Source organism: Camarhynchus parvulus, chromosome Z (genome assembly GCF_901933205.1).
Source record: "Camarhynchus parvulus chromosome Z, STF_HiC, whole genome shotgun sequence".
Classification (NCBI taxonomy): domain Eukaryota; kingdom Metazoa; phylum Chordata; class Aves; order Passeriformes; family Thraupidae; genus Camarhynchus; species Camarhynchus parvulus.
In genome coordinates, this window is record NC_044601.1 from 59925640 (window position 1) to 59952785 (window position 27146).

At 41.3% G+C, this 27146-nt stretch overlaps 1 protein-coding gene and 1 non-coding gene across 2 annotated transcripts in view; both read left to right on the plus strand.

The window, feature by feature from the left end:
- The first annotated feature begins 6889 nt into the window (after positions 1 to 6889).
- The window catches only part of ZFR (zinc finger RNA binding protein), a 47044-nt gene continuing 26787 nt past the window's right edge, over positions 6890 to 27146 (plus strand). The window contains exons 1-4 of the mRNA XM_030968304.1: positions 6890 to 7023; positions 7232 to 7316; positions 24986 to 25268; positions 26704 to 26848. Coding sequence (XP_030824164.1) covers positions 6987 to 7023; positions 7232 to 7316; positions 24986 to 25268; positions 26704 to 26848 — 550 coding nt within the window. The 5' untranslated portion in view covers positions 6890 to 6986. The remainder of the gene's footprint in view (positions 7024 to 7231; positions 7317 to 24985; positions 25269 to 26703; positions 26849 to 27146) is intronic.
- Positions 22282 to 22419, plus strand: LOC115915832. Its single transcript, XR_004061532.1, has one exon. It is a non-coding gene; the product is annotated as a small nucleolar RNA SNORA66 (small nucleolar RNA).

The window sequence follows — 27146 nt, forward strand, 5'->3', positions numbered from 1 at the left end:
TAGACGAGTTCTGCTCCTGGGACACATCGAGATGGAAGGGAGGTGAAGAAAGGGCCCTCTGCCCTCAGCTTTGTAAGAGGCGATTTTTAGCAGCCTTTCCAGACTACGATGGGCCAGGCAAGCTGTCAGAGCACAGAGTGGCTTCATGTTGTGTCTTCTGTGTTACGTGTTGAATTTATGATGAATGTAATGTTTCAGTTTATGATGAATGTAATGTTATAAATGTATAATGAATATAATTAATTGAATGCTATTGCTAACATTAAATGACGGTCATGATTCACACAAAACTAACATAGCTTGCTCCTATTTGCTGATCACTGTTTGCAGCAATGGGTCATGTAGTTGTGTTGTGAGCAATGACAATTCTTCCGACAGCCAGTACCAGTTGAATCTTTTTCTCATTCTTACTAACTCTAGACTCATGCTTTTGCTACCACGTGATTACAAGCTTTTTGTAAAAAGTGCAAGCAAACTATAAAAAATAGGAAGCGCACTATAATCCCAGTACTAGCTTCCAGATAAAATTGATACAGGCTGAATGAGGTAGTGGTTGATCAGCCTTTATAATTCCAATTACAAACACCTATTAATAAAGTATTGAAAAGCAAAATTCTTTGGGTTTTTTTTTCTTATAATTGCAAAGATCTCTGTTAATTAATATGGGCCAGAAAGGCAAACAATATGTTTCTAGAGGGAATTATCATCCAAAATCAGCATGAGCAGCTGCAAGTTCTAAGCAGTGTTTCTGAAAAAGTACTTGAAGGAGGTGGACAAAGAGGTTTTCAGAGGGGATCTATGGAGTCCTTAGAGCCCTCATCATGAAGTAAACTGGCTTATGCTGTGAGAAGTGGCTTTCACTTCTTCACTTTAATGGCAGGAAAACAGGAAGGCAATACCAGAAATAGGAAGCGTACTCATCTAAATAATCCTTGGTAACTTGCAGTTTTACAGGGTCATGTACACCGCAAAACAAAAAGAAAAATAGAAAAAGATACAATTCTTACTACACCTCTGGCCTTTGGAAGATAAAAATACAGTTGTTTATACAAACAGGGGTCAAAGCACAGTAAATGATATGCAGGTAATATAGTAATTATCACCACTGCAGCAACACATTGCTTGTCAAGCCGTGTAATTGTGGAAGATGAGCAGATAAAGTGTAACACTTAATGTTTAACTCCAACAACAAGATCGTCTCAAAATAAGGACTATTAAGTTTAAAAAAAACGTAGTTACTCTTTCCAACTGATTTACGCTAATTTTTCATTAGTTAGAGGCATAATGAGAGTTCAGGTGTTTGTAATCTGTATATGCTTTGCTTTTTTACAGATCAACACTGTACACAATGTTCAGGTTTTAATCAAATCAGCAAGGAATTGTTTATTCAAATCAACAATTCTTTATGCATTTCTAATCAATTCTTTCAGTCTTTACATAAATCAAACTGACTACAATAAACATTTTCTGCTGGCTCTTAATGAGTTAATTTCTCCCACCTGCAGTATTTCCTCCCAAGCAAGCACCAAGTTTATTTTTACAGCTGAATTCCTAAATGGCAGGTCAGTAAGAGGAAGGGAAGGCTTTCTGCAAGTGGGATTTCATGTTCTGCTTTTCAGGAATAATACATTTCTTTGAGAAATATTCTGGTTATTGAATGTAGCAGTGGGTTGAACTTTTGGTAAATTACCTTCACTATATTTTATTGTATTTAGAAAAGAAGAAAGAAGCTACTAAGAAAAAATGCTGTCTTTAGAGCAGTGGGAAAGGAGCCATAATTTTTCCAAGGTAAATCTCTGCTGTTACCTTCTGAGTGAGTCATCTATCCCCCCAAGGGGTATAGTTCACTTTCTGAGCTCTTAAAATAGACTTTTGTAATGGATTTGTTCCTTCATCAGACACTTTCCTTCTGTAGCTGCCTTAAAAGGGCTTAAATTCTTCTAGTTACTGCCTGATTGCCTCATTTCATATCCCACATGTCTTCGGCAGAGAAGAATGTTGAAGCATTTGTTTTTTCTTCAGTAACAGATTTCAGCATGCAGATTTGAATGGGAATATTGAAAAATACACACTAGTGCTTCTGATCACATAGCAATTACTAACTGCAAAGGATGACTCCTCTAGTTAGAAATAGTAGAGCTAGCAAGAAAAGCATTTTGGGGTAAACCTTAAGTGGGACAGCTTTTAAAGCTTTGGTATTTCTGCTTACTAATTTAAAAGGTGGAAGAAGAAATCTGCCATGAAAGACAGATTATAAGGTTAGCTTATAATATTGGCAGTAGTTTTATTAAAGTGTCAGGAAAGAAAGAGTAAGGGATGCTACTACACAGTGGTTTTGTTTGTGGAACTGGAACTGGTTCGTTTCTCGTGTGTATCATGTAATTTGAGTTTGCATCAATACTTGCATAACTTTCTATTATGCTTGGGAAGTGGGGATTTTTTTTATTTAGTAACCTAAACAGTAATAACTTCCATCAATAATTTAATAGGTCTGTTGTCATGGTCGCTGTACAATGTCTAAACCCTGTTGCTAAAAGTAGCACATTTTTGCTTTAATAATTGAAAACTGTGGGGTCTTTACTGCTTAAAAAATGTAATTTCACTGTACAATAAGAAGGTTGATAAGCTGGTGAACGTCTTGTCTTTCTGGCTGTCTGAAATAATTTCCAGGTGAGAAGATAGCACTGGTCTCCATATGCTGATTGTAAATCTCTTTCTATCTAGAGCATTTACAAAGAGAGCACTAAGTATTAAATTACCTTTTCAGGAAATAAAAGCAGCTTTTGTTAACATGGTCTGCGCTGTGTTGGAAAGCTTTCACCTTCTGCTGCGTGGCCCTGCCCTCTGGTGGGCACGCAAAGGCTGGCTGAGAGCCTGCTTTTACATAAACTGGAAGGTTGCCTCCAAGAAATCCTACCTAATCTTGCAAATCTTGAGAATTAAAAACATTTAGTTATTTAGTTTTCCCCACTGTGTTTCAGTCACAGTTTTGCAGTCCTGTGGCAGCAGCAGAAACATTATCACATGCATCTTGGGATATTAAATTAAAATAGTAGGATTGATGACACTTGCTTGGTATTGTATTGCTTTCTTTTTCTCACCATATTTTGGTGATCTCTCCTCATATGGTTGAAATGAAGGTCAAAAATGTGTTTTCCTGAATGCCAGCTTGCTTGCCAGTTTTGTCTGTGATATTTTTAGACACTCTGAACTTTACACAGATAGAGTATCTGCTGTGTATAATTCCAAATTAAAGATTCGTGTTCCAGCATATGTTTTCATTCTGTAACTTCTTGGCTGTTCTTCTGTAATCTTATTAGGACTGGGGATAGAGAAGTTTCTTTTTCCTATTTAAAAAATACCTTTTCTATGTTTCACTAAAGCTTTTCTGTCTTTCTCCCTGTGCCACAACTTGCACTTTATCACTCCATGTATTATCCTTCCAGTTAAGGATATAGAGATCAGTAAAGGTCAAAATGCCCTTAAGGATCTAATCTGAATTTATTACTGTTTTGTTTTGAAGCAATCTGATACATGGCTTAAGGAGATAGAATCTTGTTTTATAATCCACTGAGGTTTTTTAAGCATAGACCATGAATCTGATCCTGCAAGCTAGTAGTAGCATAAATAGATGTTATGTAATGGTTCACAAAGTCACCAGGAAGCATCAGGTTCTTATTAGGAAACTGCTCGGGGAAAGACCTGTATAATACCAGTGGTTTGGGGCTTTTTTCCCAAGGAGAAAGGAAACCTTGGGTTTTAATTTTTTTTTTTGGTCACTTAAAGACTCTGACTTCTCATAAACTGTGTTATAGTCTTTTTAAAGTTATGTATGTGCTCAAAATGCAAAATTCACACAGGAAAGTAATTTGAAACTTCTTCTGAAATTGCAGTGAATTGGGCTGCCAGATGGGAGCTTATGCTCAGAAATATGCCGGCTGAAATCACAACATAAAGGGTGTAGTATTTGAATTTTAACTACTAGAAACTACTTGGATGAAGAAAAGTTATGAAACCTAAGTCAAAAATCTCAGCTGTGAGTAAGAAAGCCTTGGGGGTTTTGTCGGGTTTTTTTTTCTGTTTGTTTTTCATGGAGACAAAGTTGAAAACAGGGTAAATATTCCAAGTTTATTTGAACATTATAATATAATACATATCAATAGAAGTGTATGTTATGAACTGAATTTTGTTAAATTTTATATCAGTAGAAAAAAACTGAGTTACAGCATCTATAAACCAGAGCTGCTGAGGCAGAGCTGCTGGGCAGGGTTACTTGTTAAGTCGTTAGAGTTCATAGTTCTCTTTGTATCACTTAACGACCCTAGCCAGGGCAGGGTGATAGCCCTCCTTTTGTGTTGGTAAAACCCTGCCTAAGGCAAAACTGCATTTCTCCTTACCAGGCAGGGAGAATCTGGGGAGGAGGGAGGCATTACAATATGTAGATTTTGAGAACCAGTGTACCATGGGACGTATTGAACTTATAAAAACCCCAAAACCAACGAGCCAAATATAAAATTAAAGAATTAGAATGATTCGTGGACGTGAGGAATAGAGTGCTGGACCTGCAGAGATGTTGGGAGACCTTGGTGCCCCTCGCCCTGACTACAGAAGCTGCCTGGGACCGGGACCTGGAGCTGGGAAGCAGGGAAAAGCGAGAAACAGCGGGGTCCCGCCCAGGCGTTCCTGTGAGGATCGGACTCCTGGTCCTGCTCCTCGTGGACGAAGCTGCACATCCTCCTCCTCTGAGCCACGCTGGGAAGAAGACGGAGACGGTCGCCTCGTCGACCTTCCTGATCCTGAGTTGATCACTTTAATAAAGGCGTTAAAAGGAAAAAAGTCTCCTGCCCTGTTTTTATTTCAGCGTATATTAATAATGTTGATATTATCTGTGGAGAGAGTCCACAGGAGCATCACTGAGTTGATCAGAGGAACTGGAGCACCACTCCTATGAGGAAAGAGTGAGTGAATTGGGTTGTTCAGCATGGAGAAGGGAAGGCTTTGGGGTGACCTTAAGGGGGCCTTCCAGAAAGGAAGCTACAGAAGCGATGGAGAGAGAATGTTTACGAGAGCCTGGAGTGACAGGACAAGGGGGAATGGCTGCAAACTGAAAGGGAGTAGGTTTAGCTTAGATATTGGGAAGAATGTCTTTACTGTGAGGGTGATGATGCACTGGCAGAGGTTGCCCAGAGAAGGTGTGGGTGCCTCATCCATGACAAAGGTCAGGGCAGGTTGGATGGAGCTCTGAGCTACCAGGACTAGTGAAAAGCGTTCCTGTCTATGGTAGGGGAGTTGGAATCAGATGGTCTTTAAAGTCCCTTCCAAACCCAGCCAGTCTGATTCTGTCATTCTATGAAGTTCATCTCATAAATGAATAGCAATTACAGGCCTACCTACTTTGCAAAAAATAGCTTTAGTGATGCAGTGATAAAAGGTATGTGAATGTCTGTGTGTATGTATAGATGTTTATATTTTTAATGAAATGTGTATTGAATATTGTCTATTTATCAGGATATTAGAAGGCTTATAACTGAAAAAGCTTGAAAGACAGTGGGAAAAAAAAAAAACTTGTGTTGTCTTCTTGTCCAAGCAGCATGATCCAGTGGTCTGATTATGAACAATTTTTAATAGAAGTAAGGATAGATATAAGCACCTGTATAAATCATTAATCTATTTATAATTTGTGTCTCCTGAGTCAATTGAGATTTTCACGACAGAGGTCATATCCTCTAAGTTCTTCTACAGAAGGTTTCTGTAGAGCCTTCTCCTTGAGTACTGTCCCATGGAACGGTGGATTAAGGCTTTTCTTTCCTAGCCTATAGCAATAAAATATTTACTCAGTAGCCACTTTCTTCCCAGAAAAGCACTTTGGGCAGAACCAAGAGATTTCTTTTACTGTTGTGCTTGATTAGGATAAGAATGAACAGGAGGTACAATAATATTACGTTCCTATGCAAAATTAATAATAATGACCAACGAATTATGTTCAGTGAATTGGGAAGAATGTTTGGCATTGGGAATGGCTGTACTTCATATGCAGATGCAAAAATGTTAGCTATAAGATGAGAAAGTACTTTCCTCTTCTCATTTTATGAACAATAATATCCTTGCAGTCCTACTGCCTATGACCACAGCCACTGTGGGATGTGGGAAACCCTGCTTTTGTTAGGACTGCAGGAGGGCATCCCAAACAGATGTGGTTTGAGGAGGCTTAGCCCACAAAATTATATCCGAAATTATACATTATACTGAATCCACTGTTTATTTATCGTTTTATAAGTCTTGATTAGTTGATGAATAATGAACACTGGAGCACAAGCAAAATACATAAATGGGATGAAAGCATTTAAGCATTCAAGTTTTTCTTTGTTCAGTTTTGGGGGACATCTGATGCTCAGAGGGAAGGATTTGCCGGAAGGAGCGGCAGAGCCGTGGGGAACGGACGCTCATGCAGCGCCTTTGATCGGGAGGGCGCTGCACTGGCCGCAATGTGCCGCCCAGCGCGTTTCAGAAGTGATCTGACGGACTGCTGGCTTCTGGAAAAGCCACGAGAATGGGCGCTGTGTGGGTGAGGCTGTAGCAGGGTTGCAGTAAGCACACAGGAACCATGGCGGGACCCTCCACACCGGGCATCCATCCACGGGCGCGTCTGCGTGTGCGAGCGTGTGCTATGGGCGCCGCCAGCACGGCTCCCCATGGCCTGCGGGACTACAGCTCCCAGCGGCTCCCGCGCACATCCCGCGCCTGCGCACACGGTCCCCGGGGCGGAGCCGGCTCCCAATTCCTTGAGCGGGAACCTGGCTGCGGCCGGACTACATCTCCCAGTGGCCCCCGCGCACATCCCGCGCCTGCGCAGGCGGAGCCGGCCCGGCCGCACTCCGCCGTTGTCGCCGTCGGTGGGTGGGTGGGGGAAGGGAGCGAGCGGGAGGAGGAGGGAGGGGGGGGAGAGTTGAGAGTTCACCCGCCGCCGTCGCTGCTAGGCCGGACTCATGATTCCCATATGCCCGGTAGTTTCGTTCACCTATGGTGAGTAGCGGTGCTCGGCGTGTCCGTGCTTGGGGAGAGGGCGGCGGGCGGGGGTCGGTCCTGAGGCGCCGAGTCTGACCCGGCGCTCCCGCGCTCTCTCTCTCTCCCTTGTCCCTCTGTGTGTCCCGTTCTTTCCCCACCGCCTCCTCTCGCCGGGCCTCCTGTCATGGCCCCCGCCGCCGCCGCCCCTCGGTCGCCGCCGCCGCAGTGCCCAGCCGGCTGGGGGAAGATGCCAAAATGGCCACCGGCAACTACTTTGGATTCACCCACAGCGGGGCTGCTGCCCAGTACAGGTGAGCACCGCTGCGACTCCCCGGGACCCCCCAGGGCCCCTCTCCCCGGCCGGGACCCCGGGCAACTCCCGCCCCTTGCCCCGCGCCGTGGGCTGTGCTCGGACCCTCACGCCGCGCCCGCGGGTGTGTGTTCTTATCTCCCCCTGTGCCTGGGGCTGGGAGGTAGGGCTGGGCACCGCCGAGCGGGAGGAGGAGGATGATCAGCGACAGCATCGGGTCCCCAGGCCCTTAGATTAAAATGGCCACTTGCAGTCAGTCAGTCAGCAGCACCGGCGAGTCACCGTGTGCCGCCCCCAGGCCCGTCTCCTGCCTCAGCTTCGGGGAGCACCGGCCTTGCTCCCCGTGGCTTTGCTGTCACTGTGGGAGCCCAGAATCCCTTCTAACGGGGGTTGGAAACCAACCTAAGGGAGGCTGGATGGATCAGGGAGAGATGGAGCACCGGAAAATAGCCGGGGACTTAATCCGATTGAAGTAATGTGTCTAAGAAAGTAGAGGAGGTACTTTCATGGACAGGTACCTTTTTAAAAAAACGTCGTACTCTGATTTCTAAGACCGGGAGCAGTATTGTAGTGGAACTTGAGGACCCGTGGCTGTGTTAGACAGTATACATACCTGTGTCTTATGTGCTATCCTGGATAGGTCTACCAGTACAAATCTCATACAGACACACCGCCCCAAGTCTTTGTATCTTTATAGTTTTTGTTCATCTAAATTATGGCCAGAGTGTTAAAAAGTAATTGGTAGCATCTGTTATATCACAGTTTCTGACATCATAATGCTTAATTTGCTAAATACAGTCAGGAACATCTTAGCAATTTTGGCTTCCATTGGAATGACATCTTAAAGTCCACATTTGAATCTTATGTTGCTCATTCCATAAATCTGTAATAAGGACCTTCCTGAATGCCTAGGTTGTGGTGAATAAGATAAAACCCAAAAGAATAAAGCAAATATATCAGAGATTATTAACAAATTAATGCAGAGCTGTGCTAGTAGCTAATAAAAATTGCATACCTAATGTAGTTTTAGGAATGTATACTTTTGTGGAGGTGTTGGAATAACTCAGTTTTTTCCATTGGATTTTTCCTGAAAATGAATGTGAAGTACATTGACTTTAATTTACTCTGGTGTTTAATAGAGGATTGAATTTAGCTAATCTTCTAGTTCCTTTGGGTGCTCACAGTGCATGTATGTGTTTACATTTTACATGACGATTATAGTGAATATTTATAGTGAATATTCTATATATATATAGAATTTCCTTTTAAGTATAAAGGTTAAATGAATAATAAACCAAGATCTGTATGTCTGCAGTTTTGAAGTGCAGATGAATTTTTAAAATCATCTTTTATTGCAGGGCTGAGGTGATCTTTAGACTAAAGATCCTGAACAATTCCTTTGAAGTTATATAATTGGAATAACATTCAAGTTTAATAGCTGATCCTAAGTGTGTTTTTGAGAAAATGGAAAACAGATCAAAAGAACCTTTTTCCTTTGCTATCATAAGTTTAAGATACTGTTTAATTTGCTATTGGTTAAAGACTCTACATCCTGTAAATGATTTGTGTGTTTACCACATCTGAAGGTGAAGACACACAGCGATCAGTGTTCAAGTAGTCCTTTCATAAGAAGGAATTTAATATTTTGAGCTGAAAACACAAGAGTCACTTAAAATGTCTGAGGGAGCTTACTTTTACGAGGCAGACTTGTTAGGTCCTTACTGGTGTGTTTACAGAGTGCTGCAAATCATGTATTCCACTCCAGTATATTTGAGAAAGAGATGGTGGTGGCAGGGGAAGGTGGTAAGATTTGATTTTACAACAAGTCTATAAGTTTTTTTGCAGTATTTGAAAAGACAGTTCACAGAATAAAAAAATCGTCTTCTTGGAAACCAGGCCAATAAATAAACAAACAAATGTTTTTCTACCTACTGAATGCATAGGTGAGGCTCATAAATCTTGAAAAATAGAAGGTGTTTCTGGATGCTGAACTGACCTATGGATTCTTAAAAATTGCTCGAAGTAACAAGTTGTTTTATGAACAAAAAATCACACTTGTAGTTGAAGTCTTTAGTTCTTTACACATACAGTATTTGGAAGTTCTGACACTATCATTTTTATAGCAACAAACAGAAATTTTCATAATAAACACAATATTGGTCACATTTTTAAAGGTTCTCTCTTGCCAAAATGGCTGTGAAAAATTCTGATGTGTTGGAAGAATATTAGTCTGCAATTTTAGATGACTCAATGCTCCCTAATGATCATAATCAGAATTTTATTGATTTCAGCACTTAGTTCAAAAATTTGTGCAATTCTTTTTAGCAAACACACCTTTCTTGTAATATCTTAAAGTATGAATATCTCAAAATATATGAAGTCTTCATCTGGAAACATGCAGAGAAAATAAAAAGCCTAAACTGTGCATCAGAAAGAAGAGAGTCTAAGTAGATTCTGTTCAGTTTCAAGGCATAGAAGAGACTCTTCCAGTTGGACCTACAGTCATGTCCAGTTTGCCTGCCCACTCAGGGCTGGCCATGTTCCAGCACATTGCTAAGGGCACTATCCAGATGCTTTTGAACACTGACTGGCTGGGCATCGACCACTTCTCTAGGAAGCTGTTCCAGTGCTTGACCACCCTCTCTTTATAGAAATGCCTCCTAATGGCCAGGAAAGCTCTCCTGGTGCAGCTGTGAACTGCTCCCTCCTGTCCTGTCCCAGGATTACAGGGAGGAGAGCTCAGCACTTCCCTGTGGCCTTCCCCTCTTCAGGAAGCTGCAGAGAGCAGTGGGGTCACCCTTCAGCCTCCCTTTCCCCAAACTGGACAAGCCCGAGTTCCTCAGCTGCTCCTCACAGGAAGTTCCTTCCAGCCTTCCCACCAGCTTTCTTTTCCTCCTCAGGAAGCACTGAAGGACCTTCCCCTCCTCCTCCACCTGCAGGGCCCAGCAGGCCCCAGGCAAGGCCCATCCTCTCCCTGGGCCGGCTGTGCCCTGCTTGGTGCTCTGGGATGGGCTTTGTCCTCAGGGCTGCCTGGGCACTGCTGACCCACCCTGAGCCCAGCACCAGCCAGCCCCACCTCCCTCTGCGGCTGTCCAGCCACTCCTCTCCCACTTCATCCCTGTGCTTGGCATCACCCCATCCCAGGTGCAGAATCCAGCATTTGAACTTCTTAAATTTCACTCCGTTAATGACTGCCCAATGCTCCAATCTATCTAGATCCCTCACCAAGGGCTCTTGTCCCTAAAGAGCATCCACAGCACCTCCCAGTTTGAATCATTAGCCAAGTTGCTAATGGTGCACTCAACTCTTGGTTGCCAGATGAAGTCCCATTCAGTACAGCCCTTTGAGTGCTGCCATCCAGCCAGAGCACTGTGAACCTGCTCATCCCACAGCTGGGCAACTTGTTGGAAAAGGATGCTGTGAGGGGCAGTGTTAGCAGCTTTAGTCAAACTGGAACTGCATCCACTGCCATCCCTTCATCCAGGAGGCAGGTGACCTTATGATAGAAGGATAGGTTGGTTAAACAGGATTTTCCTTTGTGAAACTGTTGACTGTAGGAGATGATTGCATTGTTCTTTAACAATTCTTTCACCTTCCAGTAGCACTTAGTATCTCCATAGTTTTTCCAGCAGCTGAGGTTACACTAATATGTCTCCAGTTCCATTTCTTGCCTCACGCCTTTGTAAATGGGAATTACACTGGCAAGCTTCCAGTCAGCAGTGACCTGCCCAGACTCCTAAGGCCTTCAGTAGATGATTGAGAGATCTTGCTGTGGCAGCTGCAGGCCCATTCAGTACTCTGGGGTGAATCCCATCAGGGCCTACAGAGATGTGGGAACATTCTGGTCCCACAGAATTTGAGTATTCACAGTTGTGGATCTCCCGTTCAGAAGACTCAGAGGAAAAATCTGCTGTATTAAGTGATTGCTGAAAGGTGCTTTTAAGGAGAGTTTCTGTATTTAATTTTAGACTTATTGCAGACTGGCATAAACTCTTTCTGAATTGCAATTCCTCAAAATGACAGTATTCTAATTTGTGTTATTAGTAGTGAATCATAGGATCATAGAATATCCTGAATTAGAAAGGACCCACAGGGAACATTGAAGTGCAACTCCTGGCCCTACACAGGACGTCCCCAAGAATCACACCACGTGCCTGAGAATATTGTCTAAACATTTCTGTAACTCTGCCAGGCTGGTACTGTGACCACTTCCCTGGGGAGCAGTTCCAGTGCCCAGCCACCCTCTGGGTGGAAAAACCTTTTGCTGATACCCAGCCTAAACCTCCCCTGGCACAACTTCAGGCCATTCCCTTGGGTCCTGTCACTGTCACCACAGAGCAGAGATCAGTGCCTGCCCCTTTGCTTCCAGTTGTGAGGGTGTTGAAGGCCACAGGGACGTCTCCCTCAGTCTCCTCCTGGCTGAACAGACCAAATGAACTCAGCCACTCCTCACATGGCTTCCCCTCCAGGCTCTTCACCATCGTTATGGCCTTCCTTTGGACACTGTCTTACAGGTTAATACCTTTTTTACACTGTGGCCCCCAAAACTGCCCCCAGCACTCAAGGTGAGGCCGCCCCAGAGCAGAGCAGAGCAGGACAATCCCCTCCCTTGCCTGGCTGATGATGCTGTCCCTGATGCCCCCAGGACAGGGTTGGCCCTCCTGGCTGCCAGGGCAATGCTGACTCAACTTGCCATCGGCCTGGAGCCCTAGGTCCCTTTCTGTGACACAGCTTTCCAGCCTCTCCTTCCCCAGTCTATCCACACATCCAGGGGTGCCCTGTCCCAGGTGCAGAATTTAAACTAAGAAGACAGTGGAGTGTAGAAGTCACTGTATCTTCCTGGAATTCCAGCTTATCCATGGTCATAGTGGATCATTTAAATACTCTGTCATCCTTCACATGAAGAAGAAATTAAAATTTGTCCAAGTCTTAACATTAAATACTGATCTTTGAAGTGGTTATAAAGGCCAGGTTGATAGATGCTTAGGTGGTAGACCTTGGATTTGGAAAATTCAGGAGTACTGGGTTATTGCTGTCTAGCCCCAGCCAGCAACTACGTACTGCACAGCCTCTTGCTCGCTTCCTACCCACCGTGGTGCGGAGGAGAATCAAAGAAGTAAAACTCCTGGATTGAGATAGGAACAGTTCATAGCTGAAAGAAAATAAAAATAATAATATGAATTATAGCAGTAATACAAATTAAAGTAATAGTAGTAATGAAGGGATTAGGGGGAATAAAACCCTAGAGGAGAAGGTAATGCACAACACAGTTGCTTATCCCCTGCTGACTAATGTTCAGCCTGTTCTCCAGAAACAATTAGCAGCTCCTGGCCAACTCGTCCTGGTTTATACATGCATACATGATGTTCTATGGCATGGAATAGCCCCTTTGGCCAGTCTGGGTCAGCTCTCCTGGCCACGCTGCCACCCAGCTTCTTGTGTACCTGCTCACTGGCAGAACACAAGGAATTGAAAATTTCTTGACTTGGAGTGAGCCCTGCTAGGAACAACTAAACCATCTCTGTGTTACCAGCATAATTCTCTTACTAAATCCAAAACACAGAACTGAACCAGCTACTAAGAAGAAAATTAACTTTACCCTGGCCAAAATCAGGATGGGAATGCAGAACTTGGTAATATTTGCTGTTGTGACAGTATAATCAGTGAAGTTCCTTCAAAGAAGAGGAATAGATTACTGTATTTATTAGTTCGTACATACTAATTTTCATAAAACATACTTGAAATCTTGTTTCATATTTAATTAAAGACAGCAAAAGAGCTAAGTGCCCTTTAAACCTGTAAATAATGTATTAGAGGCATTCTTGTTCTGTTCAGTGTTGTTGCTGCGTGAAATTTCCTGCTACCCTACTCATTTAAAATTCTTTGTGTGCTCTACACAGTAATAATATTGTGATTTACGGAGGGAAGCATTAGATTATGCAAATAGTAATGCAGGAAATTTCTCTGAACATTACAGGACCTTTACAGTTTGTGCTTTCTGCTTGTGGTGGTATTAGGGCCTAAGGTTATAAACCTGCATGCAATGCAAACCTCATTTGTTACTTATTGCAGTGACTGTACTAATCCATCTGTTAAGGAGCCTAAAATAAATGTGGAATTTGGTGGTACTAGACTTTTTGTGTGTGTGTGTGCGTGCATGCTGTGTACCTCACCAGAGCCACTGTGTGACTACTCAATTTGAAATTAACAGCCTAATATTGGCTTGTCTTTCCAATGTAAAATAATATTAGCATTCTTGGTTCGGTGCTGGAGAGAGGTATAATTATGCTTCTAATCTCAAATTAGCTGGTTAAAATGCTGATGGAGAGATAGGGGCACTGAGTAACATTTGGACAGAGAAGTGTGCAAATGTGATTGTTTCATTTAATTAATCTTGTATTATGGTTTTGGTTTCTGTTAAAAAGGTGAAGAATCTCTTAAGTGCTGTGAGTTTCATCTTGGTGGTGTTCATACTGTGTCTTGCTCTAATGAGACAGAACACTGATGGGAGATGCTTGGGTGGTTAGGAATGATTTGTTAACTTTGAATTGCCTTCAAGCAGCTTGAATATTACTGAGTGTGGTGAGCTGTCACAGATAAAGGCAATTTTAGCAGTGCAGGTTCAGAGCAGACCACAATGCCTGTGAGTCCAGGTTAAGATGCAATCTTCTAGGCAGCAGTATGGAAGTGAGCTCTTGCATTTACAGCTGGTTTGGAATTCAAATGTAGTGCACCATATTACAGCATATTCAAGTGGTGTAAAACAACAAAAGAAACTGAATTGCTACGCATGGATGAGTTGGCTGTTGAGAATTGATTGGGGGTGGAGTGTTCTTTTCACAATTGCTAGTATTTCTAATTACTTTTGTCTTCAATATCCTGCCCCAGTTAACTCTTCTTCATCTAGATACCGGTTTAAAAAGGATTGAGTCTTTGAGAGATATTAGGACTGTAGTTCACACAGGCATACCAGACCAAGCTTAAGGTATCACTAAACATAATTCAGTCTTGTGTTGGTGAAAATGGGATGGTGAGGACATGGGTAGGACTTGTTCTGCAGACAGGATGTACTACTAGACTTGAGCAGTGAAAGTAATTCAGTTTTACCACAAGATGAAGCTGAAAACTCAGAATGCTTGCTCTGTGTACTTACTGCCCATGCTCTCTTGAGTTCCATCGCATCTTGACACATAGATAATTCTTAGCAGAAGAGACTTCACTGAATATGGTGGAGCTGATTCTCCTTTGGTCAATGAATGCTAGTGTTTAGTGCTGTAGTTAAACATGCTGTTCTAGCTCAATGTACACAAGAAGCCTCCAGTACTTTTGTTTTTGAAAGGATTTTGATGGACTTCTTTTCAAATCATTGAAGTCCCGCTCCCAAAGGAGATATGTCAACATGAGAAAGGCAATAAGTGGCTCTGGGTTTGTTAACATGGGTTGTATGGCAGTATTGTAATAGGCTGTAACAGGGAGACAGAGAAGGTGGTAAATGAGGGGGAAAGATACCTTGAGTCGAAGAAGCGTTTGTCATTTTAAGGAGGGCAAGCCTGCTAACTAGTTGAAATTTGCAGCAGGTGCTTGTCTTTAGGAACTGACCACTTTGGGAAGATTTTATGTTTATGGTATAGCTGTGTCCTTTGTATCCTCGGAATGGGTTGGTGATTATAGGCTTAACTGTGGGGTGTTAAATTATGTGTGAAATTTTGTATGCTGCTAAAATACAACAATGGTAGCTTACAGCATAGTTACATTATTGATGCTAGAAAAGCAAAGTAGTGGTTTAAGGCAGGAAATACAGAATGTTTTAACAATTTAGTACAATTTTCCATACTAGTGAAGTTTCCTTCCTTTTATGGAGAACTTGCCAATTTCAGCATTTTTTCTGTTTAGCATCTTCATTAATGGTCCAGATGTTAGGGCAGAGTGTACTCTCAGCAAGCTTGCTCATGACAGAAGATGATGAGGAGTGACTTATGTGCCAGGGGGTTACAGTGACATCCAGAGGGACTTCAAAAACCTGGAGAAAAGGGCTGCCAAGAATCTCGGGAAGTTCAACAAGGGGAAGTGCAAAGTTCAGTATGAAAGAGCAACCCCACGCACTAGTATGTGCTGTGGGCCACCCAGCTGGAAAGGAAGAGGACCTGGGGGTCCTGTGGACACCAGACTTGAATGTGAGCCAGCAGTGGGTCCTTGCAGCAAAGAAGGAGAATGGCATCCTGGGATGCATTAGATAAAGTATTACCAGGTGGGTAAGGGACGTGATCATTCCCCTCTTATACAGTACCAATGAGGCCACACCTGGAATCCTGTGTCTGTTTCTGGGCTTCAGTACAGGAGAGATATGGACATACTGGAGAGAGCCCGAGAGGCCCACCAAAGCTGCTGAGGAGTCTGCGGCATTTCTCTAATGAGAAAAGGCTGGGAGAGCTGGGACTATTCAGCCTGGAGGAGGGTGAGGAGGATCTTAATAAGTATAAATACCTGAAGGAAGGCTGCAGAGAGGGTAGAGTCAGGCTTCTTCTCAGTGGTGCACAGTGCCAGGACCAGAGGCAGTGGGCATAAACTGGAGCACAGGAGGTTCCCTCTGAACGTGAAAAAGCACTTTGTGAATACAAGAATGACTGAGTCCTCGTGCATGAGGCCTAGGTAAGTTGGAGTCTCCATCCTCAGAGATGCTCAGAAGCTGTCTGGGTACAGTCCTGGGTGTTTGGCTGTGGGTGATGCTGCCTAAGTGGGATTGGACCCCGATGACTTCCAGAGGTCCCTTCTAATCTCTGCCATTTCGTGATTTTGACAGGGATGATGTTAATAGTTGCTCCTTTTTTAAATAGATGTATTCTCTGAAGCTCGGTTCTTTTTGTTTTTTGCGTGTTACCATTCAAGGCAGTTGAATAGACTTGAAAAAATGAATTTTTTTAAAGAAAGTAATATGGACAGTGGGCTGTCTGTTGTGTGTCGCCAGGCAAGGAGAGGTTGATACAGAGCATATATTACATCACTGTTACAGACACCTGTAGTGTATACAGGGAACAAAAAATGGCAGAATTTGATTAGATTGGAATCAGGTTGTGAGAGTAAATGTAGAGATTATCAGAGAAGAAAGGATGTTTTGAAAGCATGAAGCTGTTCATCTTTGAGGTGAGTTATTGATAAGTATATGGTTTAGCTATCTAGTGGCAGTCAATAATTTGTAATGGCATGATGCTAGCAAGTTGTTAGAGCAAGGAAGGGGAAGGGAAAACTCAAAATGGCTACAAAACCCTGTCTTTTTGAGGCTTTATGTAGTTAAACCATAGAATGTATTACTGCTGAAATTTAGCAGAATTCATGAGGGTATAGCACATTTGCATGCCTTCAGGCCTCTCTGGATTCCTAGTGCATTAGAATAGGAAAAAAGTGATTTTACCTAAAGTTCTAAGAAGATATTCAAATATTGAAAATTTTATGCCTGTAGTGAGTGATAGGCTCCAGAAACACAAAGTCACTCCTAAAGTGCAATGTACTGTAGTGTGATATTTCATTTCACCATTTTATGCTGTTTATTGTCAAGTGTGTTTAGGAGAATAAAGCTCACCTTTTTTTTCTTGTTAATTGTAATTTTGGTTTTGTTGTGCTCTGTCCATGTTCCATTAGCACATCTGAAACTTCATCTGACCAGTTATTCAGGAGTGCCTCTTCCTAGGTTAGGATCTGAAGCAGTAGCAGATTGCACTGCTCCTAGCAGTTTTTACAGAACTAGAACATACTTATTTCAATCATCATGTTCCTGAAAGAACTGCAGAACTGTGTTTTTGCTATTCTGCTATTAATAGACTTATCTGTGAAACTTCGAGAAACCTGGCACTTAGATTTCACCAAATATGGTTCCTTAATGCTAATGCGTTCCAGTGTTCTTAAAAGGTACAAGTCAAAAAATACATCCTAATTAGTGGAAGGTTTCATTCAAGGTACTCATATTTTAAAAACTATTTTAGAACTTAGCTTAAATGTTGTGCATGGAAATAAAAAAAAATAAACCCCTGGAAGAAATATGTTTTAAAAGTTGTAATTTCTGAGGAATACTGTCTTTTGGGCAGAGACATACTTGGTTTTAGGCCAGAAGCTAACTGTCTATCAAAACAGCACTTGTCAGAAAACTAAAACTGAAAAATCAGAGATGTTCTTTGCCTCTTGGAGGAGAGTTTTCAGTGTTCAGCAAGATAAACAGAGCTTATAGGAGCATATGAGCAGCGTTTGTGTGCATGTGTTGCTTGTTAATACAGCAGTGTGCTGAAGATAAGCATGTTATGTGCATGAGTAACAATTAATTTCTTCTTTTTTATTCAAATAAATGAATCACGTGTGATAAAAAGCAGGGCTTATAGGGAATGTTTTTTGTGCTTCCTATATACATACCCTTTATCTTACTTGGAAGTAGGCTGCCTTTTCCTGAAAATGTATTATTCCTCTGACAGTAACTGCCACAGATGGATTATCCCATTTCTTAATGCATGACTTACTCAGCAAATACCTTAATGTGGAAAATAAAGTATCTTGCAATCTTCATTCATCTGGCAAAATAGATAGCATTATATCAAAATGTTGTAATTTCTTTACGTTGCTAACATGAAAAAATACGTAAAGTTTTCTACTTCCCATTTAGTTTTAAACAAAAAAGCCTCCACAATTTTTTTCTAGAAAAGGGCAGTAACTGGAAATAAAAAAAGGCATGACATAAGTGTATTGCAGAAGAGAATTCAATATTTGTTTCAGATTTGCTCTTAATACTGTGTCTTTCTTTGGAAATCCAGATCTTCTTTTCTTTCAGTGTTGCTGTTGGGAAGTAACTAACAAAAGTTCTCCTGTATTCCATCTAGCAAGCACTTATCTAAGCTTTTCGAGGGAATAATGCTGCTTATTTGCAAACCTACCTTATATGGTTGTTTAAGGGAGACAAACACATGGTTGTGGAGCTGAAGAACATTGTTTTGCCAAATGGACACCTGTACCTCATTAATTGCTGTTGACCAGCAATTTCTGCTCTCAACAACTTTGGACTGTTTAACTGTGCAAGCGTGCTGCCAGCTTTTTTTTTTTTTTTTTTTGCTTTGAAAGTCGGTGTTTCTTTTTTTGTATCAAAAGCACTGCTACAGTGTTCTTGCTGAAGGTCTTTAGGCAGTTCAGAAAAGGTTATTAATTGCTGCTTGAATATTGTGCTTTTTGACAAGAGAAATAGAAGTTAGCAACAGAATTATGACATTAACCTAGTTATTTTAGTAAGAAATACAGAGTAGTGATTGCTAACACCTTATGTTTTGAGAGCTTGTTCTCAAGGTGTAGACTTTTTGCTGCTGATGTTTTAATACAAGTTGGCCAAAGGGTAGAGTTTTCCAGGCGAAGTATCCACCTAGCATTACACCAGTTTTTGTAAATCTGTGCTGTAACTCATTTGATTTTGTGGTGTAGAATTGGGCAAGGAGATCTTTGTAATTATTTGGTGCCTCAGTGATTGCAATGGAGACTTTGCGAAAAAGAAAAGTATTTTAAAATACTGTTTTATTTCAGAATGACAGTTCTGGGTTTTCAGAACTGGGTCCAATGTCAATACCATGCAAACAGCCACTGTATTACTCTTATATCTGACTTAAAAAGTATCAGGGCAAAATGTGCACCTGCTTTGAGAAAAGGTACTTGTATTTGATGAAAGGAGTTGTGTGCACAAGACAGCAGTGTGGATAAGGCCAGTTTTTGCTTTGGCCTTTGCTCTGGGATGAATTATGCAAGATGGAGAGACAGGGTGGCCCCTCATCCCCACCTCTAGAAAATCAGATTATCATGGAATTAGAGAAACATACTGTGGAGAAACATACATGGTCACAACTCTCTGCAATCAGTCTTATCTAACAGGTTTAATATCATAGTAGTACTTTACAGTATGTGGCACTTGTGCTGATACTAATGTAACAGAAAGATTGGTATTTCCCATCATTAGTGTTAGTAGGAATTATAATAGATGTTATTCAAAGATTTGAGTCAAAGGTGTTTCAGAAAAAATACTTTTGCACAGTAATACAGTATTGCTAAAAAAGAGTTAACCTCTCATTTTCTTGGAGTTATTCAGTTAGAATGTGAAAGATTCTAACAAGTTAAGTATATACTGTGGTAAAACTACTGAATAGAGGTGACCTTGTTTGAGAAGAGGAAATAAAGAGAATGAGGAAATAGTATTGTAGATATGGAAGTTTAAAAACAGGTAAGGAGAGACAAAACACTTTAGGTAAGGTCCTGCAAATGACCTTCTGTAGTTGACTGAAATATATACCTACAGAATCTGGAGCAGAAAAATTGGGGGCATCATGTGCACTTCAAACTGGCTCTAGATGGGATAGGGAAATGCAGTAACACAGGCACCTGAACAGGAAGATGAGCATGGAAGAGTATATTGTTCCCAGAAAACAGAAATTAAGTCAGCTTTGTAGGGAAGCATTATTTCTATTACAGTCAGAAAGACCTAAAGAAATAGGTCTAGTATCAGTAAAATACATTCTTTTTGAATGAAAATTTCTTGTGGAAGATGTGGTATAACAGTAGTACAGCAGAGTACAATTGGAAGCTACTTGGAGCTTCCTAAATTAAAGAATAATTCATTGTGAAAGTGAATTTAAACACTCCAAGAATTGTTACATGAAGGTGCATTGAATTGAGTGGTCAGAAACTGGTTCTGCCTTTGTAGGTGTTGGTCTAGAGCTCATTTGCTTTTGAAATTGGAGCCTTAATAAACTAAGGAAAAAATTCTTGACAGGATGCTCAAACGTCATGTGCTGGTTTTGGCTGGGGTGGAGTTGATTTTCTTCATAGTAGTTGATAGTAGGCTGTGCTTTGGATTTGTGCTGAAAACAGTGTTGATAATACAGACGTGTTCTTTATTGTTGAGCAGTACTCACAGAGTCAAGCAAGGCCTTTTCTGCTCCTCACCCCACCCACCAGTGAGAGGCCTGGTGGTGCACAAGAAGTTGGAATAGGACACAGGCAGGACAGTGACCCCGACTGACCAAAGGGACATCCCATACTATATAGCATCATGCTCAATGATAAAACTAGGGAGAGAAGGAGGAAGGAGGTGATATTCAGAGTGATGATATTTGTCTTCCCAAATAGTAACTGTTTTTCTGTGATGGAATCTGGCTTTCCTGAGATGGCTGAACACCTTCCTCTTTTCTGGGCATAGTGCTTCACCTCAGTGTTTTGTGTGGGGCCCAGAACTGGACACAGGATTCAAGGTGTGGCCTCACTAGTTCCTGAGTACAGGGGAAAAATCCCTTTCCCGGTCCTGCTGGCCACATTGCTCATACAGGCCAGGATTCCATTGGTCTTCTTGGCCACCTGGGCACACTGGCTCATATTCAGCCACTGTTGACCAGCACCCCCACGTCCTTTCCCCCTGGGCAGCTTTCCAGCCATTCTTCCTCAAGTTTGTAATGTAGCCTGGGGTTGTTGTGACCTAAGGGCAGGACCCAGCACCTGGCCTTGTTGTGCCTCATGTGATTGGCTTTGGCCCATTAATCCATCCTGTCCGAATCCTTGTTTTGTTTTGCCTCTGTGTGTGGCCTTTGTCTTTCATATCAAACTGTCTATCTCAATCCACAAGCTCTTTTACTCTTCCAGTTCTCTCACTGCTTCTGCTGTGGGGGAGTGAGTAAGTGGCTGTGTGAGGCTGAGTTGCCAGCTGGGGTTAAACCATGACACACTGGAACAGGTTGTCTAGAGCAGCCTTGGGGTCTCCATTCTTGGAGGTGATCAGTCCCTGAGCAGACAAGGCCCTGAGAAACTTCTAGCTTTGAAATAAACTGTCTTTTGAGCATTGGATAAGTACAGGTGACTTCCAAATCCTTGTTTAAACCTAAATTATTCTGTGAGTTTTAAACTCCTCCAAGTTAATAAAGCAAACTGAATCAAGTGTATTTGGAAGAGAGCTTGGACTCAAAAATGCTAGTAAGGGATATTAGAATTTATTTTGGGGAAGAGAAGAATTGATCTACAAAGAGAAGTGGCTGCATTAATGAGTTTGCTGCTTTCTCTGCAGTCTTGCAATACCTGTTGGTGTATTCTTAACTCATAGAACATACAGAGTAATTTGTATAAATTCAGCTTTTCCCCACGGTGTTGAGGGATGTGGTGAAGAAAATGCACGCTGACATACTGTATTTCATTGGTGTTCTAATAACTTGATGACATGCCTAGATCTTTTGGAGACTTATTATCAAGACTAAGAAGAAATTCTTGATGTGGTGCAGTATGAAAAAGGACTGCTTAAGGTAGAGATTAGTAAAATAATTGTAGAGAAGGAGCTGGTAGAAGTGATTAGTAGAATTAGAAGAACTATTATTAAATACCAGTAATTGCAGTGGAGTTCACTAGGGATTGGTTATGACTTAAGTATTTCTACTAGTGTGGCATATTGTGCTATTTCATGTGAGGAAAATAGAGTCAGTACACAGGTAACTTTACAAGAGTCTGCTCTGAGGAAGCTAGACTGCTGGGAGAGAAAGCAGTTGTCTGGAGTAGAGTGGGTGGCACAGCTGAAACTTCGTATGAAATGACGCATGAGGTTCTTGCCATCTGTAGTCAAAGAAAAACATAATATTAAGATAGGTGCACAGATGAAGGAAGAGTGGAATAGGGAGTTTGGCAGAATAATCTGGGAGGAGCAAAGTTCATCTTGGCAAACGTGATGAGGCACTAATCACCAAATCAGGATAAGAACTCCTGTCAGTTAATTAAAGAAGTTAGCACAAGGATATTTTTATGTAAATTAATTACATTGAAATGTCTACTCATCTTAATGTTAAAGGCTTTCAGTAAGGTCATGGAAGAGAAGAATGCCACAAATTTAGAGGAGATGTCACCATTAATTTCTGTTACATAATGTAACACAACTTTTAGAAAGGAAGAAGCAGTCAGTTATAGAATACTTTCCTGCAGTCTTGCAAACTTGATCACTAGCTCTGCATGAAGTTGCAGAAGCAAAGGGAACAGGTTTGCTAAAATAAACATGGTCATAGACCCTGTATTAGCCTTAGAAATCTCATTATTTGGGCTGTTAACTCTATGCCGTGACAAGGAATTTTGCTGCTTAGTTGCATGAGAAATGAAGTTGTCTGTACCATAATCTTGTCAATAGTTCTGCTGGTAATGTTCGTAATCTCTTCACAATTTTAAAAACTGAAAACTATCAGGTATCTTTAATCATACATATTCTGATAACAAAAGCATTTTCTTTGCTTAACTGACTGGTTCTGTTACTTTGTAGTGTGTTGTGAGCACTGTATCTTGTTTTGTAACAGTAGCAAATAGTTTCATGACACGCGGAAAAGCCGCTCTAGCCCTTCTGCACAAGTCTACTCCCTTTCTGCTCTGTTTCCCTGTATATATATAATTAATATGGGTTCTCGGCAGACCTATTTTGTAAGCTGCTGTGTTTCTTAACGTTTCTGCCACACTAGAATATGACCCCAATAAGAAACCTTCACATTGTTTTCTGGTAGATTAATGAGTTAAATCAGTGCACTGAATGGCTTGACAAGTAGCAGAATTAGCACCAGGGATGGAATAAGATGGCTTAGCCAGGATTGGTGTTTGGGAGAAGGGAAGACTAAGAGTGAGAAAAGTGTGAAGCAAGACTTACCTTGTTGGCAGCATTAGACTATTGATGTGTTCAACTGCAGTCAGTTAGGCCGTCTGCTGTCTGTTTACTCAGTTTAATGTGATTTTAGTAGATATATATGGCCATGATAATTACCTTAGATTTTGTTACTATTTTACACTTTGTACTGTTAGTTATGTAGATAATGAGACCTAATTTTATAGACTATCATTCATTTCTACGATCATAAAACAGTCTTCCTGAATTTTGTGGTGGAGTCCAGTTTCTCATGTTAAGTAAACAGAATTTTCCTGTGAACATCAGGGAGGAGGAGTTGCAAGCAGCGATGTGAGGTACATCAAAGTAGAATAGGTCTTTTCATTTTGCTCTTAGGCTAATAATTGAAAATAACATAAAACATTATTATATCTCAACTCACAATTGAAGTAAAATTGGATAGAATGCAAGCAGTCTTTTAAGCAGTGAGGTACATGTGATGGGAAGAAGGTGGAGCCCAGGCATTTAAGTCCATCAGTAGTAAAATTTTCTCTGTTTCTGCTGTGAGAATGGTTGGGAGGGGGCTGCGCGTTTTTTTTAATTTTTTAACGTGGGTTCTGCTGTAATTGAAATTACAAAATCAGGTTTTCTAAAAATAAGTAAGAAAAAATTACTGAACACAAGGGAGTTGTGGAAATTACTTTTGTGAAATTAAAAGTATATAGATATAGCTATTATTGAACAGCAGTGTAGGAAATGTACAAAAATAATCAGAATTATCACTGAATCCCCACTTAATGTCATTATTCCAGATAGTGGTATTTTACCTATATTTTACCTGCTTCACTTTGTTTGCTTAAAAATCAAAATAACTATTCCAACTTTCTAATAATAATCCACAGTTATACATCATAACAGGACAACATCATGCAGAGTTACATATCAGTACAGGACAGTAATTCTAGTTTCTGTTCAAGTAATTAAACCTTTGAAGGAATCAATTTTTATTTCTGCTGTTAGTATTTGTGGATTTTTAGTAAATCGCTACATATTAGCGTCCTACCTGCGAATTTTAGAGAGGCAGATTAGTCTCAGCAGGTGCCTGGGAGATTGCCAGAGTGGTTTTCTTGCTTGATGTGATTGTCTGCACTTGTGATGCTTTGTATTGTGTCAGTGGACTTCTACTCGGGCAAGTGGGACCAGCTCCTACAATTCTAACCATCTGTTGCAGAAGTCCCCTATCAGATATGTGTGTCTAAGTAAATACAGCAGTTCCGAGCTGATTTTCATGGCTGTCTTTAAAATTTAATTGCTTGAATATGGTGTAATGAAAAATTTCATGTTAGTACAGGTCAGTAATGAGCTCTCACACAAAAGTAGCATTTTTCTTAATTTGACAGGTGTGTCACTTTACTGAAGAACTACTAAAGTATTCAAAACTTGCTAGTCTGGAAAAGCTATCAGTTTGGGATTACTGCATTATTTTGAATGAAAGGCTTGTGTTCCACTGCTTAGAGAAAACTCAACACAAACACTTCCCCTTTATTAAGTAAATAATCATCTACATGAAATATGAGGAACTATAGGGGTAGAACACTGAGTAATGGGTACCAATTGAAAGAGAGGACATTTAGATTAGGTGTTGGGAAGACATTCCTTACTCTGAAAGTAGCAAGACAGCTGGAACCAGTTGCCCAGGGAGGTTGTGGGTGTCCCAGCCCTGGCAGCATTGGCCTTGAGCGATCTGGTCGAGTAGGAGTTTGCATGGAGGTTGGGACTGGATGGTCTTTAATGTCCCTTCCTGTGTGTTAACATTCTGTGATTATGTTCTATGTGTCCATCCACAGAAATTTAACAATGATACGTCCTATTTCACGGGGATGGAAGATGGTTAATAAAAGCCATTAAGTGAGAGTATGCACAGATAGAAGGCTGCTCCAGATCTGTCTGTAGAGCAGGAAAAGTATTAATCAAATCTGGGGTTTTGAAATGTGTAGGCATTAGCTTTCTGCATTGGATTAATTACTTACTGTCTTCTGCCAATACAGCCAGCAGCCAGCTTCGGGTGTAGCCTATTCCCATCCAACCACAGTTGCCAGCTACACTGTCCACCAGGCGCCAGTGGCGGCGCACACGGTCACTGCAGCCTATGCCCCGGCCGCAGCCACGGTGGCGGTGGCCAGGCCTGCCCCGGTGGCCGTGGCAGCTGCTGCCACAGCTGCGGCCTACGGTGGCTATCCCACAGCACACACCGCTACAGACTACGGCTACACGCAGCGCCAGCAAGAAGCTCCACCGCCACCGCCTCCTGTCACCACGCAGAATTACCAGGTAGGTTCCTGCTGTGGGATTTTTAAGAGGTGCTTTGAGAGGAAGAAGCCTGTTTGGAAAAGAAAATGTGATTTTGTGCAACTGCTGCTGTAAAGAAAAGCCCTGTCTTCTGTTAGCTTAGATCTTGGCTTGGTCTGCGGTAAACTGGGTCATGGAGCTGAAAAGACTGTTCCAGTAAAAAATTTCAGTAGAGGTAGAAATGGTTCCTTTGTCAGATTCCTGGGTGCCACTGGAGTCTAGTACCAAGCCTGTGAGGACAGAAGATTGCCCTAGGAGATAAACTACTCTGTAGGTAGTTTTTTGGATATCCTCTTCTGAGATCCCTGCCTAACGATCTGTGGATACAGGCTTTTCCAAAAGGGCTTTTTCTCTCTGTCCTGTTTCATCTTGAAATACTATGTTTCTTGCAATAGTTTTTCACCTTTTTAATTCTGAACTTACCAGGGCATTATCTAGATTCTAATTAGCATTTTGGTTTGTTTAAAAGGACTATTATTGCTGCATGTTCTCAGTTCTTTTGTATAGCTTCTGCAATTTGTTATATATTATGAGGTCAGTTATTAGATACCTTTGGAAAAAAAAGAGAATCCTCCTAAACTAAGTAAAATAATTCCTGTTTACACAGGTTGGACGAAAAAGGATTTTGTTGTTGTATTTCCGGGAATTAAAAAGTATTTTAATACGTTAGTGCATTTCAGCTCTAGTAGGTCATGCCTTGTTCCCCCTCAGTTGATCAACTCTTCGCGTTTTACCATAAACATGGAGAGGATGGGAGAATGTGTATGTACATGCATGTAGTGGCTTCCAGGCATCTCGTTCTAGCTTATTAGAGATCTCCTGAGTTGTAAAGGTACCCGATGAGCTACTTGCCTTGCCTTTGAAGACCAGTTACGTTTCCCTAATGAACTACTTGATACACCAAAAAGTAAAGAAGGCTTTAAAAATACTACTTTCATACTCTAAAAAATGTAACCAAGAAAAATGTTGTTAATTACAAGATTTTTAAAGCCAATACAAGCTTATGTTTTTACCCCTGAGAATTTATTTGGCCTTGTAGAAATTCATGTTTTGTAGAGATCTGTGGTGGAATTTTTCTTAATATTTCACAGAAATAGAATCTGATATTGTCATTAAAACCTATTGAGAGTAGATGTTTTTAAAAAAAAATTTGGTAGAGAAAGGGATTAATAGCATGAGGGTAATTCCAGTATTGAGTCTGTAGAAGGCAGTTAGGGCTGTTTCAGGCCTGAAGTATCTATGAAAGTAAATTTAATTTCTCTAATGCATTTATATGTATATACTGTACGTGTAGATGGGGAATTTTTATTCTACTTGAGTAAGCCAGAAGATGGCACATTGTTAATTTGACTCTGCTGATCATTTCTGTTACTCTAGCCATATACTTACAGGTGGTTTCTCTGTTTTGAATCCTTAGGATTCCTACTCTTATGTTCGATCCACCGCCCCAGCGGTGGCATACGACAGCAAACAATATTATCAGCAGCCAACCGCGACTGCCGCAGCCGTGGCTGCTGCTGCCCAGCCACAGCCCTCGGTGGCTGAGTCCTACTACCAGACAGGTGGGTGGCGTGATTCAAGCTGCTCTTGTTACTCACAGTCTTGTTGACTGCTTTAAGCCTTAAAATAGTTGTTTGAGTGCTTCACATTATCTTCTTTTTCTGTTTTAAGTTTTGTCACGTAATCTCTGTCACTGTGTGGAAAGTTTTTCTATGCCTAGAACTTCAACACTTGTGATATTGCCATAAGTAGCTGCCTCTGAATTTTGGACTGCCACTAAACATACTCGAAACATAGTTCTAGGCAAAGTTCTTACTGATTTGTCTAGAAACCTTGTGAAGTAGTTGAGATAATCAGTGT